Genomic DNA, 19,227 nt, shown 5'->3' on the forward strand with positions numbered 1-19,227 from the left:
CTGGAAGAGGTTACACTAGGTCACAAAAGTGGATCGCCCCCCCCCCCCCAAAGGTCGATGACAAAAAGGACTACTGGATTTAGCCCCCACTTCTAGACGTTTCCTCCCCTCTTTCCCCGTGAGGGGAGGGGAGCGGGAAAAGAGCTCAGGGCGGAAGCGGGGAGAAGGCATTAAAATGGTCGGGTGCCGTGGAACGTGCCACAAAACTCAAGAACAGTCAGGGAGGGGGGCGCAAACTTTGAAAAGGGTGGGGGGCGGGCAGACGACGGGAGGCAAACCCGCCGCCCCCCCCCACCAACCCGGATCGGCGTTTCCCCAGCTGGGTCTGCATCGCCGTCCTAACCCCACACCCATCATCTTCCTACGACAGCCCCCGCGGCCCGGCACCACCTCCCCACTGCTGGGCTCGAGGGCGCGGGTGGGAGTTGGGCAGCCGGTGACCCTCGGGCACGGGTGGCGGAACCCCAAAAAGCTCCCAGGCCCGGGACCCGGGTGCCGCCCCGTCGGTCGACAGGAAAGGAAATCCTGGGCCAGAAAGGGCCGGGGCACTCGGGGACGCCTCCTCTAACTCCCTCCCTGCCCCGCCCCCCCCCCCCCCCCGATCGGCCCCCCTCAGGCCGGGATCTGACCTCCTCACCTGGCGGAGAGAGCGCGGCGGCCTCTCGGCGGAGCCGTTGGGCGTGGACTCGGAAGGACGACGAGGAGGGGGGTGCGGGAGCTCTTCCTTCCTTCCTCCCCTTCCTCCCGATCGATGCCTGTCTCCCCCGCCGCTGGAACAGGAGGAGGAGGAGAAGGAGGAGCAGAGCGCGCGCCGGCGGGGAAGAGCTGGATTTCAGCGGTAGTCCAGCTCAGGCTGAGGCGGCGGCAGGAACAACAACCGCCACCACCGCCACCGCCGCCACCATCTCCTCCTCCTCCATGGCTGTTTACCCGGCTGCATTGTGGGAGTTTGTTGACCTCCCTACACCGCCCCCAGTAACGGTCGCTTCCCAGCGCGCTGCCTCACACCGCCCCGCGCACGCCGCCGCCGGCTCTGCCGTGTCCGCCATGGGAGCCGTCACCGACGGTGAGTGAAACGGGACCTCCGTAGACCCCTCCTCCCCCTCGGGGGGCTCCGAGACGGCCGGGGAAGAGGAGGAGGGGGGCGAAGGAGGCCGCCGGCCCCCGCGGGGCGGGGGATCACTTTGGCCGGCCGAGGAAGCGAAGAACGGGGAGGACGAAAGGTCTGGGGAGTTGGCGGCCCGTTCCTCCTCCGCTCGGCCGGAGGCCCCCTCGCCCTCCCAGGACGAAAGGAACTATCTCCGTCCAGTGGTTGCCTCTAAAAACAAAGAAAAGGACTGGACGTTTGGTTTCGCGGGGGCTCCGCCTTAGCCACTGGAGGACCACCTTTGCCCCCTTGATCATCGATCCGGCTCTCGGGGGCGCTTCCGGCCCCCGCTGAAGAAATAAAATCCCCACATGATTCTCCGCAGTCCCGGTCGCCCCCAACTTGGCAGTCAGGCGTTCCTTTATGAAGAACACGTTTCCTATCGTGTGCAGGGGCCATTACACGGTGATGTAATGGCGTGCAGTTGGGGCACATCCCACGTCCCTCCTGCCCGAGGAAGCGGAGGAATTCTCCAACACATTCCTCCGTTTAGTAGGATGAGGCGGAGGGTTGGCGAGAGGTTGGGAAGCCTCAAACGGGTCGATTGTCATTTTCTCTCTACTCTCACTCTTCTCTTCCCCGGACTTCTCTGCATGAGCTGTGGGGCTGATGGAAGATCATTCTCAGTCGTTCGGTCGTATTCAGTGAGCGCTTACTGTGGGCAGAACATTGTACTAAGCGCTGTCATCATGACCGACATGGCCCCGTACCGGGCACGGGACTCACAATCCCAGTGGCAACGTGTCACGGCAGGCTAATGACGATGATGGCGGTTGTTAAGCGCTTAAGATGTGCCGGGCCCTGTTCTAAATGCTGGAATGATGATGTCATTTGTTAAGCACTTACTATGTGCCGAGCACTGTTCTAAGCGCCGGGGGTAGATACAATAAAAATGGTACTCGTTAAGCGCGTACTATGTGCTAAGCACTGTACTTAGCGTTAGAAGTAATGAGGTAGTCCCACGTGGGGCTCATAGTCTTAATCCCCGTTTTCCAGAGGAGGTAACTGAGGCACATAGAAGTTAAGTGACTTGCCCAAAATCACACAGCTGACAAGTGGCAGAGGCGGGATTAGGACCCGCGACCTCCGACTCCCAAGCCCGCGCTCTTGCCACTAAGCCACGCTGCTTCTCTTAATGGGAGAGCTGGGACTAGAAATTGGGTCTTAATTGGAAATTCACCCTCTTCCCGTACTGCTCGTCATCCCTTCTTACAGTTCGGCAAGAATTCTGTTGTTTTGAGAAATAATCAATTGATCTTAGAGAAGCAGCGTGGCCCAGTGGAAAGAGCCCAGGCTTGGGAGTCAGAGGTGATGGGTTCGAATCCTGGCCCTGCCACTTGTCAGCTGTGTGACTGTGGGCAAGCCACTTCACTTCTCTGTGCCTCAGTTACCTCATCTGTAAAATGGGGATTAAGACTGTGAGCCTCACGTGGGACGACCTGGTTACCCTGTATCGGCCCCAGCGCTTAGAACAGTGCTCTGCACATAGTAAGCGTTTAACAAATACCAACACTATCATTATTATTATTATTGTTATTATTATCATTATCTGCCCCCCCCCCCGAAAAAGCAAGACTTGTCAGTTTGGTTATCTTATTGTGTATTTTTTGCCCATCTCAGACGAAGTGATACGGAAGCGTCTTTTAATTGATGGAGATGGTGCTGGTGATGATCGACGGATCAATCTGTTAGTGAAGAGTTTCATAAAATGGTGCAACGCTGGATCTCAGGAAGAGGGGTATTTAATGTTTTCTGGTTTAGCCTTAAATTAAAGGTTGGCTAATGTATTTTCAAAGTTCTCAACTTGGTTACTGGGAGTTCTGTAACATGGGAGTTGTATTCTATTGAGAAGCAGCGTGGCTCAGTGGAAAGAGCCCGGGCTTGGGAGTCAGATGTCATGAGTTTGAATCCCAGCTCTGCCACTTGTCAGCTGTATGACTATGGACAAGTCACTTCACTTCTGTGCCTCAGTTACCTCATCTGTAAAATGGGGATGAAGACTGTGAGCCTCATGTGGGACGACCTGGTTACCCTGTATCTACCCCAGCGCTTAGAACAGTGCTCTGCACATTGTAAGTGCTTAACAAATACCAACATTATTATTATTATTATTCTTGAAAAACCTCATTATGGGCCAATCGTGTTATAACTTGTTAAGCACTTACTATGTGGCAAGCGAGTTCTAAGCCTTGGGGTAGATACAAGGTAGTCATATTGGACACAGTCCCTGTCCCACACAGGGCTCATGCTCTTGATCCCTATTTTACAGATGAGGTAACTGAGGCCCAGGAAAGTGAAGTGACTCGCCCAAGGTCACAGCAGAATGACTCCGTGGAAATTAATGGGTTATGGCGTGTGCAGACACATTCACTATAGTGTTTTGTTAGAAATTCCTGTATTAATGTTGTGTCCTCCACTAGAAGAATGCTTTCCACCCTTGCCCCTCATTGTTATTTTACAATACTCAATTCAGTAAAACTTGCAAAAACACGAATTTTGTTTGCTTCATTAACGTTGGGGCAGAGACAGCGTCACCTTCTGGCTGATGCCACGCTCGTGTGCTGTGGCAAGATTGTTCTCTAATTTTTCCATCATGCAAATTAGGTAATGAAAACATGTTAGAGCAGAACCGGATGTGTTATGGGACACCCTGTCAAGGATATTTATTGAGCACTGATTATGTGCAGAGCACTGTACTAAGCGCTTGGGAGAGGAGAGTACAACAAAGCCGATAGACACATTCCCTGCGTAAATCGAGAAGCAGCATGGCCTAGCGGATAGAGCACAGGCCTGGGAGTCAGAAGGACTGGGTTCTAATCCCAGCTCTGCCACTTGTCTGCTGTGTGACTTTGGGCAAGTCACTTGACTTCTCTGTGCCTCAGTTACCTCATCTGTAAAATGGGGATTAAGATTGTGAGCCCCATGCAGGTCATGGATGGTGTCCAACCTGAGTAGCTAGTATCTACCCCAGCACTTAGTACAGCATCTGGCACATAGCAAGCCCTTGCAAAAATGCCATTAAAAAAACAACAAGCTTACAGTCTAGAGAGAGAGATGGACATTGTATAATGTGTATTAATGCATAAATAATGTATATGTAATTTAAAGATATGTATATAGTTCACTCAATCATTCAGTCATATTTACTGAGTGCTTACTGAGTGCAGAGCACTGTACTAAGCGCTTGGGGAGTACAATAAAACAATAAGCAGACATTCCCTGTCCACAAGGAGCATACAATCTAGAAGGGGGGAGACAGACGTTAATATAAATACATAAATTACTAATATGTGCATAAGTGCTGCAGGGCTGGGAGGCAGATGAATAAAGGGAGCACGTCAGGGCTGCAAAGAAGGGAGTGGGACAAGAGGAAAGGGGGCCTTAGTCAGGGAAGGCCTCTTGGAGGAGATGTGCCTTCAGTAAGGCTTTGAAGGCGGGAGAGAGTAATTGTCTGTCAGATTTGAGGAGGGAGGGCGTTCCAGGCCAGAGGCAGGACGGGGAAGAGGGGTCAGTGGCAAGATAGACGAGATCGAGGTACGGTGAGAAGGTTGGCATTCAGAGGAGCTAGGTTTGCAGGCTGGGTTGCAGTGGGAGAGCCACAAGGTGAGGTAGGAGGATGCGAGGTGTTGGAATGCTTTAAAGCCAATGGTGAGGAGTTTTTGTGTGATGCGGAGGTGGATGGGCAACCAGTGGAGTTTCTTGAGGAGTGGGGAAACATATCCTGAAAGTCTTTGTAGGAAAATGATTCGGGCGGCAGACTGGGGAGAGACAGGAGGCTGGGAGGTCAGCAAGGAGGCTGGGTAGGATAAGTGATTGGATTAATGTGGTAGCAGTTTTGATGGAGAGGAAAGGGCAGTTTTTAGGGATGTTATGAAGGTAGAACCAACAGGATTTAGTGATGGATTGAAAGGGTAGATGAGAGAGAGGAGTCAAGGATAACACCAGGGTTATGGGCTTCTGAGGCAGGAAGGATGGTGGTGCCATTTACAGAGATGGGAAAGTCAGGGGGAGGACAGGGTTTGGGTGGGAAGATAAGGAGCTCTGTTTTGGGCATATTAAGCCTGAGGTGACCGAAGGACATCCAAGTAGAGATGTTTTGAAGGCAGGAGGAAATGTGAGACTGCAGAGAGGGAGAGAGATCAGGGCTGCAGATGTAGATTTGGGTATCATCCGCACAGAGGTGGTAGTTGAAGCCATGGGAGGGAATGAGTTCTCCAAGGGAATGGGTGCAGAAGGAGAATAGAAGGGGACCGAGAATTGAAGCTTGAGGGACCCCCACAGGGAGTGGGAGGCAGAGGAGCTTGTGAAATAATTTGAGAATGAGCAGGCCAGAGAGATAAGTGCTGTAGGGCTGAGGATGGGGTGAATACCAAGTGAACAAAGGGTACAGATCCAAGTGCATAGATGACGCAGAGGGAGAGGGTGTCGGGGAAAAGAGAGCTTAATCGGGAATTGCTTTGAAGATAGAGTGGTGGTCTGGCATTTAGGAGCGGGAGGGAGTTCCAGGCTAGAGGGAGGACGTGAGAAAGGGGTCGGCAAAGAGATTGGGGAACAGTGAGTAATAAACTGGCACTAGAGGAGCTAAGTGTCTGGGCTGGGCAGCGGTAGAAAATCAGAGAGGTGAGGTAGAAGGGGGCCAGCTGATTGCTTTAAAGCCAATGGTAAGGTGTTTCTGTTTGATGTGGAGGTGGATGGGCAACCATTGGAGGTTCTTGAGGAGTGGGGGGACTTGGACTGAACTTTTTTTCGAAAAATGATCCATGCAGCACAGTGAAGTATGGGGTGGAGTGGGGTGAGACAGGAGGCAGGTATTCAACTACCGCATAGAGATGGTAGTTGAAGCTATGGGAGCAAAGGAGTCCTCCAAGGGAGTGGCTGTAGATGGAGACTAGAGCCTTGGGGGACCCCCACTGTCAGAGGGTGGGAGGCAGAGGAGTCTGCAAAAGAGACTGAGAAGAGCTGTCAGAGAAATGCAAAAGAGACTGAGAAGAGCTGTCAGAGAAATAGGAGAATCAGGAGAGGACAGAGGACAGATAATCCTTATATGATTATTCAGTTTGGAACAGGAAACCAAAACCTAAGTCCAAATTATATACAATGAATGGGCATTTCTCCATGATACTATATACCAGGCAGCTGTCAAAACATTGGGTATGAATAGCCATAAACAGGCCGCTTGCCATGTGACACCCCAGGATCCAGACAGGATGGAGTCTTCCAGAAACCTGTACTGCAACATGCAAATAAAGCGGAGAAATATGCACGACTGGTGGAGATTGCCAAAGTGGAAGAGATCCAGAGGGAGTGGACCACCACTAAACTGACCAATAATTTCTGCACATCATTAAAGATCTTTGATGGCCCTGCATAGCCACCATGACATCTTTGAAGAATAGAGCTCATCACAGACAAGGCAGGAACCCTAATGAAATGGCAACAATGTTTTAATGTTCTCCTCAATACACACACCTTCCAGTATGCAAAGGCACAGCACTTGCCCCAACTATTGAGGAAGTAACCTGGACCTGAGAGCATCTCCCTTGTGATCTACAAGCATGGAGGGAATGCCCTGTGCTAAAGTCAGTTGAATTGGACTCTGGCATTCACTTAGTAAATTTGATTTGCCCGCCCTCCCCCAAGTTCATTAAAATGATGAAATTAGTCCTTGATGGGAGCAGGGATGCTGAACTGTGGCATTATGCTAAGTACTGAGATACAAAGAATACAAGTCTCTGTCCCACATGGAGCTCACAATCTAAGGGGGAAGAAGAATAGGCATTGAATTGCCATTTTACAAATGAGAAAACTGAGGCGTGTCCTGCCAAGGGTCCTCGGTGAGATAGACAAGATCGAGGTAGATACAGTGAGAAGATTAGCTAGCGTTAGAGGAGCCAAAATGTGTGGGCTGAGTTGTAGTAGGAGAGTAGCGAAGTGAGGTGGGAGGGGACAAGGTCATTGAGTGCTTTAAAGTTGATAAGGATTTTCTGTTTGATGTGGAGGTAGATGGGCAACCACTGGAGGTTCTTGAGTGGGGAAACATGGACTGAATGTTTTTGGAGAAAAATGATCTGAGCAACAGAGTGAAATCAGTGAGGAGGCTGATATGGTAATCCAGGTGTTAATCCTTGGATTAACGTGGTAGCAGTTTGGATGGAGAGAAAAGGGTGGATTTTTGCAAAATTGTGAAGGTTGAACCAACAGGATTTATTGGTAGATTGACTACATGGGTTGAATGAGAGAGCAGAGTCGAGGATAACGCCAGGGTTACGGGCTTGTGAGACAGGAAGGTTGGTGGCGCTGTCCCAGTGATGGGAAAGCCTGGAGAGGACAGGGTTTGGATAGGCAGATAAGGAGTTCTGTTTTGAATGTTAAATTGGAGGTAATGGCAGGACATCCATACAGAGGTATCTTGAAGGCAGGAGGAAATACAGGACTGCAGAGGAAAGAGATTAGGGCTGGAGGTGTAGATTTGGGAATCATCTGCATAGAGGTGGTAGCTGAAGCCACGGGAGTGAAGGAGTTCTCCAAAGGTGTGGATATAGATGGAGAATAGAATAGACAGACATGTGTGCCCCCCTCTAGACTAGGTCCTACATTGGCCTTTTCAATCATTCATTCATTCATTCAATAGTATTTATTGAGCGCTTACTATGTGCAGAGCACTGTACTAAGCGCTTGGGATGAACAAGTCGGCAACAGATAGAGACAGTCCCTGCCGTTTGACGGGCTTACAGTCTAATCGGGGGAGACGGACAGACAAGAACAATGGCACTAAACAGCGTCAAGGGGAAGAACATCTCGTAAAAACAATGGCAAATAAATAGAATCAAGGCGATGTACAATTCATTAACAAAATAAATAGGGTAACGAAAATATATACAGTTGAGCGGACGAGTACAGTGCTGTGGGGATGGGAAGGGAGAGGTGGAGGAGCAGAGGGAAAAGGGGAAAATGAGGCTTTAGCTGCGGAGAGGTAAAGGGGGGATGGCAGAGGGAGTAGAGGGGGAAGAGGAGCTCAGTCTGGGAACGCCTCTAGGAGGAGGTGATTTTTAAGTAAGGTTTTGAAGAGGGAAAGAGAATCAGTTTGGCGGAGGTGAGGAGGGAGGGCGTTCCAGGACCGCGGGAGGACGTGACCCGGGGGTCGACGGCGGGATAGGCGAGACCGAGGGACGGCGAGGAGGTGGGCGGCAGAGGAGCGGAGCGTGCGGGGTGGGCGGTAGAAAGAGAGAAGGGAGGAGAGGTAGGAAGGGGCAAGGTGATGGAGAGCCTTGAAGCCTAGAGTGAGGAGTTTTACATACACACCTGTACACACACACCTGAATTTCACCATCAGTAGTGTTGTCTTTACTATGACAACTATGTATATTCATCTGAAGATTATTCAAGCCTCCTCTCACTAGTTCTTGCCTTTTGTTCATTTCAGCATACATGATTATATAATTATAATTATAGTATTCTAATTAAATTTTGATTAAACATTGTGTCTTTGAACAGTTTTTCTACATATCAACCTTATTTTCATTTTGTTATTAGCTACAGCCAGTATCAGCGCATGCTGAGCACACTGTCACAGTGTGAATTTTCAATGGGAAAAACCTTGCTTGTGTATGATATGAATCTCAGAGAGATGGAGAATTATGAAAAAATTTACAAAGACATAGGTAAGAAAAACTTGCATTATCTTTGGTTGTCAGCTGAATGTTCCATTATAAAACTAATTAATTTTTCATAAGTAGCAATATGCCAGGGGCCAAGTGGGGTTCCAAAGATAAAGATGCAAGAAAAATCACAAATGACTTAAGGTCCCATTAAGTAGCTCTTTATTGCTTAGTTTCACCTTTCACCTTTCAAACTGTGGCTTTTGACTACATAAATAGCCTTGCAACAGCAATGTTTGATGGTGAAAGAGACTAGCTCTGGTCAGGGATGGAAAACTCCTGGTGTCCAACTTAGCTAGATGATGAAATTTGCCCCAGGACTGTCTATTCTCTTCCTACTCGCTCAGCTCCATTGCCTAGCCACAGGATCTGGTCCAAAGCCAGGAAACCTCCATCTTGCTGCTCCCCATCTCCCTATCAGGGAGACCCCAGCAATCTTCTGTATCTTCTTTTTTTTAGAAAATAATATAGCTGGAGCACATGAAAAAATTGCTGAGTGCAAGAAGCAGATTCTCCAAGCAAAACGAATACGAAAAAATCGCCAAGGTATGATTTCATGGAATGTATTTTCACAGTTTAATAATAATAATATAATTATTGTGGTATTTGTTAAGTGCTTACTATGTGCCAAGCACTGGTGTAAGCACTAGGGTAGATACAAGTTAATCAGGTTGGACACAGTCCCTGTCCCACATGGGGCTCACATCTTAATCCCCATTTTACAGATGAGGTCACTGAGGCCCAGAGAAGTTAAGTGATTTGCCCAAGGTCATGCAGAAGACGTTGTGGAGTCGGAATTAGAACCCAGGTCCTCCTGACTCCCAGGCCCAGACTCTTTCCACTAGGCCAGGCTGGTTCCCAATATCTCTATCTCTAATATTATGAGATAAAGTCTGAAGCCAAAATAAGCCACATCAAGTAGCAGGAAATAAGTGAAACATATGGCTTGAAAAACTTCTTCTAGTACCCGTCTAAGAAGAAAGGTCTGCACTACCTGGAACAATGTACAGGATAATGGAATCAGGATAATGGAAGCCTTATAAGGCTTGAAAAATGCTTTTGCAAATTTTTTCCACATAGCCCTGGAAATAGGACAAGTAAGTACTGAAATCTGTAGTGAGATCTTCCTAGCTTCTCATCAGTGATATTTATTGAATGCTTATTGGGTGCAGTGCACTGTACTTAGTACTTGGGAGAGTACAATGCAACAGAATTAGCAGACATATTCCCCCCGAGTGTATAGTTTAGAGGATACTACCTAGAAAATACTGGACCAAATTTCTTTCAGAGGCATTTGAGTGCTCCTCAGTTGGAAGAAGTAGTCATCAGTGACTTTGGCAAGTCTCCTCCCCACCCTCACCCAGGCACACTACTGCGTTTAAAGGTCGGTTAATTTTTCCTTGGCTGACAATAGAACAGTATGCAATGCTACCGCTGGGCAAACTAACTGGACCAGCATTTCTTGAAGAAAAACTTTTAAAAGAACATCATCAGAGGCAAAGTAGAAAATAAAACTGGTCAAGTGTGTGGAGACTGTTCTCCTGGCAGTTGTAAAAGAGGTGACCATTTTTTAAAAAGATTAATGTTTCCCAGTTCCCCAAGTCATTATTTGTATGTCATCTTTTCAGAATGTGCCATGGAGATAAATAGTGCAGAGAGATTTTTCCAAGAAGGGTTTCCTTAAATAGTGAACTTAATGTGCACTCAGTAGTGAAATAGATGTCTATAATTTGAAAGAATTCTCACACCCATTAAACAATATCCAGTTATCCTCTCAATGTGCTTTTGATGCAATTATTTTAGTTAAAAGTTTTTCTATAATTATCATTGGGTTTGGGTTTCAGGTTGATTTAAATAAAAAAATAATTTAGGGGCCCTGAAGAGGAGTTGTGTATTTGTAAGCTCGTCATGGGCAGGGAATGATCTGCTAATTCTGTTGTAGCGTACTCTCCTAAGCACTTAGTACAGTGCTTTGCACATAGTAAGCACTCAAATACCATTAACTGATTGATTTACAATAAACAAAATAATATTTTGTTTGATATTACCAGAAGTACTATCCATACATACTATTTGTACATTGCCTTATCTGGAGAAGCAGCGTGGCTTAGTGGAAAGAGCCCGGGCTTGGGAGTCAGGTCATGGGTTCTAATCCTGGCTCTGCCACTTATCAACTGTGTTACTTTGGTCAAGTCACTTAACTTCTCTGTGCCTCAGTTACCTCATCTGTAAAATGGGGATTAAGATTGTGAGCCCCACGTGGGACACCTCATTACCTTGTATCTACCCCAGTGTTTAGAACAGTGCTTGGCACTTAATAAGCGTTTAACAAACACAATCATTATTGTGTTCAACTTCATTGAGCAATAACACTTCCATAAACTTCCCGCTCCAGACCGTGAACCAGAAAACATTTAACCTAGTGTACTAGAGTGATAAAAGTGAGCTCTGTTCCCCATCCAGGCTTGGTAGTGACCAGGTTTGCAAAAACTTGCCAAGGCAGAAGACAATTCTCCCCATAATCTCCTCTCTACCCAAGATTCATAAGATTGAATGAACGAATTGCTAGAATGCAAGATCTCCGGAGGAAGACAAGGCCATAAGCACTTAACAAATACCAACATTATTAGAGCTTTGGAGAGACACCTAAGCTTTATAACTACCCCAGTGCTTAGTACAGGGTTTGACACATAGTAAGTACTTAAATACCATTATCGTCCTCATGAGAACTGACAAAAGGGAATTCCTGACTCGGCTGCGCTCCAGTTGGAGGTGTGACCATTATTCTCCAGCGTGGATTTGATGGTCTTTCTGAGCTACCATGCAGGCTTTTATCTTGGACATACACTGCTGAATCCACTAAACATCCCTTAGTAGTTTCAAAATGTTTGACTCATTTTGAAAAGTATTTCTTTGGGAAGTATCCCTTTAGTTCTCCCTAGGTCTTTAAAGAAAGCTGTGTTGGAAAAATATTTCAAACGTTTTGAGGCAGTCTTTATAGATAAGACTTTGTGAACATACGGCCTTTTTAATTGGACACAGGATAAGAATACAAATTTATTAACATGTACAGTAGGTACTCAGCTCCCCTTGAAGTAGCTCAAAATGATTGTTCAAAAGGAATATTTAAGGAATAAACTCAGGATACAACTTCGAATGCATTTCTTTTGGCCTCTGATGAAAGAATACAATTTATTCAGATCTCCTCAAATTAGAATACACCCAAAGAATTTATTGAAGTGATGGTAGCGTAACACTACTCACACTCATCTCCGCTGGCCATGTTCCCACTTTAGTGCAGGGTGCAACAAGTAACTAGGCGGGCAAGGATGCAGCACATCACAGAGAGTTTTACACATCCCTAAAATCATCAATGGCATTTTATTTATTGAGCACTTACTGCGTGCAGAGCACTGAACTAAGCACTTGGAGGAGAATGCAATACAACAGATTTGGCAGACACAGTCCCTGCCCAGAATGAGTATATAGTCTAGAGGAGTGTAAAATGAAGTGGGGCATATCCCTCCAAATTAAGGAGCAGTCGTTCTAGAATTTCCTCTCATGCTGCTTTTCGTCTCTCCAGTGTGGATTAAAATTAGACTAATCGATTTATCTAAAATGGGTCGATCAATGGAATTAAGAGAAACTGGGATTCAGTTATATTTAATACAGTGTGAATGCTCACTTTCATTGTATTTTTCACTTACAAAAACCATGACAATTATTTTAAATAACATGCCAAAATGGAGATCTGATAAATGACAGTTTTTGCTGCTTTCTTCCAGAATATGATGCTTTGGCAAAAGTGATACAGTACCATCCAGACAGACATGAAACATTAAAGTAAGTTTAAGGTTGATCGTGAATTTAGTCTCAGGATTAAATACATACATTTCACGGAAGTAATAATTCCATCCTTTACTGTAATTCTGTTTTATTCAGCGGTTCGGTATTTGAGATGATCTTAAACATCCATTTGTAATTTTTTTTTTTGGATTAATAATAATAATAATAATGTTGGTATTTGTTAAGCACTTACTATGTGCAGAGCACTGTTCTAAGCGCTGGGGTAGACACAGGGGAATCAGGTTGTCCCACGTGGGGCTCACAGTCTTAATCCCCATTTTACAGATGAGGTAACTGAGGCACAGAGAAGTTAAGTGACTTGCCCACAGTCACACAGCTGACAAGTGGCAGAGCTGGGATTCGAACTCATGACCTCTGACTCCAAAGCCCGGGCTCTTTCCACTGAGCCACGAAGATGCATATAGACACTTTGTTCCACAATCGCCTATGAGGACATCAGTCCCTTTGTCTTATACTTTAGGGAACGTGTCTATCAACTGCATTACATTGTACTCTCCCAAGCGCTTAATATAGTGCTCTGCATCCAGTAAGCACTCAATAAATGATTGATACACATCTAACATTCTTGCTAAAGTGATTCTCTGCATATTTAAAATGCGTACATTCTTCAACACGGTTTCACTTCTCTTTTTTTTTTTTTAATAAAACACTTCACTAGATCTTTATATCTAGTAAGCAACTTAGCAAAATATAACATTTTATCTTGGCAGGGAACTAGATGCTTTGGGGAAAGAACTGCAGCATCTGTCTCATATTAAAGAGAGTGTTGAAGATAAGGTATGGATGTGTGCATGGGTAGACCTTTGAGGGTGTGTGTTTTGTTGGTCATTCAGTTGCATTTGAAGTGCTTTTCTTTTCATTGTAGCTGGAATTGAGACGAAAGCAGTTCCATGTCCTTCTTAGTACCATCCATGAACTTCAACAAACATTGGAAAGTAAGTGGTGGTCAGGGTGAAAATTTCTACAACTAAATAGTTGGACTTTGGATCGTCTGGTCCATTCCCATGCACCATAAACCAATCCAGAAAGGTAGGTCAGAATGATCCCAAAACTTAGTTCAGTGCTCTGCACAAATAACTGCTTAATAGCATTGATTGAGGACTTAATTTAACTGTAAGCAGAAAACTCTTACAGTGTGTCTTTCAATGTGATTCCTAATTTGTTATAATGTTGCAGCAGGACTGTACCTGGCAGGGGCAAGAGAGTATGTTTATAAACCACCAAATCACTATAGTCAATTCTTAGACGTAAATTTTTGGGCCTGATGTCTCAAGACTGAGGCTCATCCATCATTCTCAATGGGAGATTCCACCTTTAACCTAAGTTAAATGCTTTTTGAAAGTAGATGTAGTCTAAATTAAGAATGTTCCAGCCAGGGGTGCTAATTTTTTAATCAGTCAGTAATACTTCTTGAGCACCAATGGTTCGAGAGAGTAGAACAGTAGCAAGACAAGTGTATCTTGCCTTCAGGAAACTTACAGTTTATCAGGGGAGCAAAACAAAAGGTGATTTAGAGATAGTGAAAGCAGGAGGAAGAAAAGGGATAAAGCAGGAAGCAGTACAAACCTCAGAATGAAACAGCTGAGCACAAAACTGAATATTCAGATAAAGAAATAGATGTATGGTCATGAGCGCTGAGAATAGAAATAGAATACACGAGGGCTAAAAGTAGGCACTGGGGTGATGTGACTAGAGTGTTGTGGAGTGTGTAATCAGGGAACACTTCCTGGAGAAGATGGGGTTTCATGGGGGCTTTGAAGATGGCAAGGGCAGTGCTCCGGCCAACTCTGGAGGGTTGGGGGAGGCCTCCAGACTGAGAGGACAGCGTGAGCCAGAGAATAGAGGAAAGTGTTGAACCTGGCATAGTTATAAGGTAATCATGGGAGGAGAGAAGAGTGAGCTGGGGAATAGTAGGAGACTATCCGTAAGTTGAAGAGACTGGTGGGGGCCTTGGAAGCCAATGGTAGAGTTTCTTTTTCATGCAGGCCAAGAAGGGTAGTCAGAAGTTTATAAGGAGTAGAAATATCTCTGCAGCAGTGGGGAGAGACTAGAAGCACAGGGAGACTCATACAGTTGAGGGGGTTGATAACAATAGTTTAACCATGATATGACAAGAATTTGGACCCGGATGGTAGCTGTTTGAATAGAGTGGAGAGGGTGGATCTGGAAAACCTTAAGGAGGAAGAACTGGCAAGATTTAGCAGTTGATTGAATGTGAGAGCTGAAAGACACTGGGTGGTCCAGGATGATGCGAAGGTTGCAGGCTTCTAAGACAGGAAAAATGGTGATGTAATTGATAGAGATAGGAGAGTTAAGGGGAAGACTGATAAAGATGGAAAATCAATGGTATTAAACTCTTACTGTGTACAGAGCACTGTATTAAGCATTTAGGAGAGTACCGTGAAGCTATTAGATATGATTCCCTGCCCTCAAGGAGCTTATGATCTAGAGGAAGAGACAAGCATTTAAATAAATTACAGGTTGTGGGGGGAAAGCAACAGAGCATAAGGATACAGCTGTGCGTGCTGGGGCTGGTGGGATGGGTCAAAGTGCTAGGTGGAATGGACATAAGTGCATAAGTGATGCAGAAAGGGAGGAAAATAGGATGGAGAGATGAGACACCAAGATTTAGCAGTTGATTGAATGTGAGAGGTGAAAGACAATGAGTTGTCCAGAATGATGCCACGGTTGCAGGCATATGAGATGAAAAATGGTGGTATATTGTCAATCAATGATATTGAGCACTTACTGAGTGCAGAGCACTGTACTATGCACTTGAGAGAGTACAGTACAACAGAGTTGGTAGACATTCCCTGCCCACAAAGAGGTAACAGTTTAGAGGGAGAGACAGACATCACTCTTCCCACCCAAACCTTGTCCTCCCCCTGACTTTCCCTGACACAGCACCACCATCCTCCCTGTCTCACAAGCCCGTAACCTTGGCATTGTTCTTGAAATACCAACATCTCTCTCATTCAACCTACATATTCAATCTGTCACCAAATCTTTTTGGTTGTCTGCACAACATCACTAAAATCTGCCCTTCCTCCCCATCCAAACTGCTACCACGTTAATCCAAGCACTTAGCCTTATCCCATGTTCATGACTGCATCAGGCTCCGTGCTGACTACCCTGCCTCCTCTCCCCACTCCAGTCCATACTTCACTCTGCTGTCCAGATCATTCTTCTACAAAACTGTCTAGCATTTAGGACAGGGCTGGGCACCTAATAAGCAATTAGCAAATGCCACAATTATTATTATTCTTATTAGTCCATGTTTCCCCACTCCTCAAGAACCTCGAGTGGTTGCCCATCCATCTCCACATCAAAAAGAAACTCCTTACCATCGGTTTTAAAGCACTCCGTCACTGTGCCCCTTCCTACCGTACCTTGCTGCTTACCTACTACTCTAGCCTGCACACTTTACTCCTGTAACGCCAGCCTACTCACTGTACCTTGATCTCATCTATCTCACCGCCAAACTCTCACCCACATCCTGCCTCTGGCCTGGAATGCCTTCTCTCTTCATATCTGTTACGATCATCCTCCCCACCCTCAAAGCCTTATTAAAAGCATTTCTCCTCCAAGAGGCCTTCCCTAAGCCCTCATTTCCTCTTCTTCCATTCCCTTCTGTGTCACCCTTGCTCTTGGATTTTTACCCTTTATTCACCCTTCCTCAGCCCCACAGCACTTATGTACATATCTGTAATTATATGTATTAATGTCTGTCTCTTCCTCTAGACTGTAAACTCCATGTGGGTAGGGAACATGACTACCACCTCTGTTGCATTGTACTCTCCCAAGCACTTACTACAGTCCTCTGCACATAGTAAGCATTCAATAAATACAATTGATTGATAGGAAATCAGTGGGATAAGATCAGAGGGGGTGAGCTGATTGAGTGGTTTGAAGCTGACGGCAGGAGTTTCTCTTTGATGTGGAGGCAGATGGACACCACTGTAAGTTTTTGAGCAGTGGGAAGATGTGAACTGAATGTTTTGTAGAAAAATGACTTGGTCAGCAGAGTGAACTAAGAACTGGAGTGAGGAAAGACAGGAGACAGCAAGTTCAGCAAGGGGGCTGATGCACTAGTCAAGGTGGAGTGTAAGTGCTTGGATCTACGTAGTAGCATTTGGATGGAAAACAAAGGCTGAATTTTAGTGATGTTGTGAAGGTAAAACCAGCAGTATTTGGTAACAGTGAAAACGTGGATTGAATGAGAGCTGAGTCAAAGATAGTGCCAAGGCCACAGCTTGTGAGGCAGAGAAGATAGTTTAACTGACAGAGGGTTTTTATGTTTTTAAATGGTATCTGTTATGCACTTACTATGTGCCCGGCACAGTACTAAGTGCTGGGGTGGATACAGGCAAATCGGATTGGACACAGTCCCTGGCCCACGTGGGCCTCACACTCTTAATCCCCATTTTACAGTTGAGGTAACTGAGGCACAGAGGAGTTTAGTGACTTGCCCAAGGTCACACAACAGACAAGTGGCAGAGTTGGAATTTGAACCCAGGGCCTCTGACTCCCAGGCCTATGATCATTCCACTAGGCTACACTGCTTCTCTAGTATTTATTGAGCTTTTATTATGTGCAGAGCACTGTACTAAGCATTTAGAAGAAATGCTGAAATGAGGAAAAATAGTGTAGGGAGAGGAGAGATCAGTCAGGGAAAGATTCCTGTAAGAGATGCGATTTTACTTGGAGGATCTTACTTTAGAGGAGCAAAGTGTGCAGGCTGGGATGTAGTAGGAGAAGTGAGGAAAGAGAAGTTGAGTTTTTGAGGAGGTGAGTGTGTAGTGTTGGGGGAGCTTCCATTGGAAATGTTGATATGAAGGCAGGAGGAAATGTGGGCTCATAAGTTAAGTGAGAGGTAGATTTAGGAATCGTCTACATAGAGGCGGTAGTTAGGGCCATGTGAGCAGATAGGTTCTCCAAAGAGATAAAAGGAGCAATGGGGAAGGAGAAGAAAAGGGGGTGGGGGGAGTCTTATGCCAGGGAATAATAATAATTGTGGTATTTGTTAAACACTTACTATGTGCCAAGCACTGCAGAGTGCTGGGATAGTCAGATCATCTGCAATTCCTGTCCCACGTGAGGCTCACAATCTAAGGAGGAAGGAAAATAGCTTTTAATCCCCATAGGCGAGGAAACCGAAGCACCGAGAAGTTAAGTGACTTGCCGTGGTCACAGAAGAGGTAAGTAGCCAAGCCAGGAGTAGAACCCAGATCTCCTTACTCCCAGCCCTGTGCACTTTCCACTAGGCCCTGCTGCTTCTCCACCCTCCCTGAGCTTGCCACCAGCCCAGCGGCAGCAACAGTGGCCATTGGCTCCAGGCCAGGAAGTGGCAGAGTGACTGGGTAAATGAGGCCCTGCATGCAGAGCTCACGTGGCTGCCATAGTAGCTTCCACACCTCACCACTCCCTTGTCCTTGGAGCATCCCACAAACCTTAAGGACCAGGGATGAGTCTCACCAAGCAACTGTGGCCACCGAATGCTGGTGGGGGCATTGAGTGGCACTAACGTCTTGGCTCGATTCTGGCTCCATGACTGCCTGCCTTACCCCAAAGTCAGGGAATGAAGCCTAATGACTTTGCTATCTTGGGGCCAATTCCATTGGGGGAGTAGTGCACGGTAAGTTACCTTAAATGCAATATTTGTGTTAGAAGGGAACTATAAAGTAGTATTAAACATTTTAATGGAATTGTGTAGTAGTCCATTCATTATGTAATTAGGAATACGCATTTTAAGATATTCAGTCCTATATACGTACACTTGATTGATGGTTTTTATATACATCTTTTATATTTCAGATGATGAAAAACTCTCTGAAGTTGAAGAATCTCAAGAAAGCAGCATTGAAACTGAAACTAAGCAATAAGCAATATGAATCTTTTTTAATCCTTCTGACCTGTTTTCACCTAAATAGGGCAGGATCTGGTGACAGCTGAGAAATTAAAACTCTGTCACTTTTGTGAAACTGATAATTTTATACTAACACATGTTTTGGAAAATTTATATTAGTGATTTGTCTTCATGACTTTTCATCAAAAAATAAAGGAATGAACACAGCTTTACCAAAGCAGTTTGTTTTCTAAAGGTGAACTTTTTAAGATCTTCAAAGCTCATCGTGGACAGGGAACGTTTCTGCCAACTCTGTTGTATTGTACTCTCCCAAATACGTAATAGTGTTCTGCACATAAATGCTCAATAAATACCATTGAGTGAATGAATGAATGAAGCTAAAATAAATGCCAATAACTTTTTGAAGGTTTCTGAAGGGGTGCAGAATTTCTGTCAGACTATTACAAATCCATCTAGGGAATTATGAGAAGTAATTTGAGGGAGAAGAGAGTGAAAATCCTTTCAGTTATTTTATACTTTACCATTGTGACTTTACCTTTGTACACAGTCATGGAAATTGCATGTGAAATCATTTTATTCAATCATTTTAATGTGCTTTGGTAATAGTTTCCAAAATGGAGTGAATCCTAGCACTGTGGGAAGAATTGAAGGAAGGCTATGATAAGATTTTTGTTTTGTTGTCTAACGTG

At 45.5% G+C, this 19,227-nt stretch overlaps 1 protein-coding gene and 1 long non-coding RNA gene across 4 annotated transcripts in view; one reads left to right on the forward strand and one right to left on the reverse strand.

Annotated features, from left to right (window-relative positions):
• Positions 1-835, reverse strand: part of LOC120638036 — a 33,025-nt gene extending 32,190 nt beyond the window's left edge. The window contains exon 1 of one of the 2 annotated variants that reach the window (XR_005659488.1): positions 638-835. This is a non-coding gene — a long non-coding RNA (uncharacterized LOC120638036). The remainder of the gene's footprint in view (positions 1-637) is intronic. The other variant, XR_005659487.1, reaches the window with a different exon arrangement.
• THOC7 (THO complex 7) lies at positions 808-18,758 on the forward strand. Of its 2 annotated transcripts, XM_029051045.2 has the most exons (8): positions 808-1,066; positions 2,768-2,885; positions 8,681-8,808; positions 9,265-9,351; positions 12,591-12,648; positions 13,383-13,449; positions 13,538-13,607; positions 18,487-18,758. In XM_029051045.2, exons 1-8 carry the CDS (start codon positions 919-921, stop codon positions 18,552-18,554), a joined length of 744 nt encoding a protein of 247 aa, XP_028906878.1. In that variant the 5' UTR covers positions 808-918; the 3' UTR covers positions 18,555-18,758. The 2 variants fall into 2 exon arrangements, with proteins under 2 accessions (XP_028906878.1, XP_028906879.1); XM_029051046.2 differs by lacking the exon at positions 13,538-13,607.
• The last annotated feature ends 469 nt before the right edge of the window (positions 18,759-19,227 follow it).

This window comes from Ornithorhynchus anatinus, chromosome X1 (genome assembly GCF_004115215.2).
Source record: "Ornithorhynchus anatinus isolate Pmale09 chromosome X1, mOrnAna1.pri.v4, whole genome shotgun sequence".
NCBI lineage: Eukaryota > Metazoa > Chordata > Mammalia > Monotremata > Ornithorhynchidae > Ornithorhynchus > Ornithorhynchus anatinus.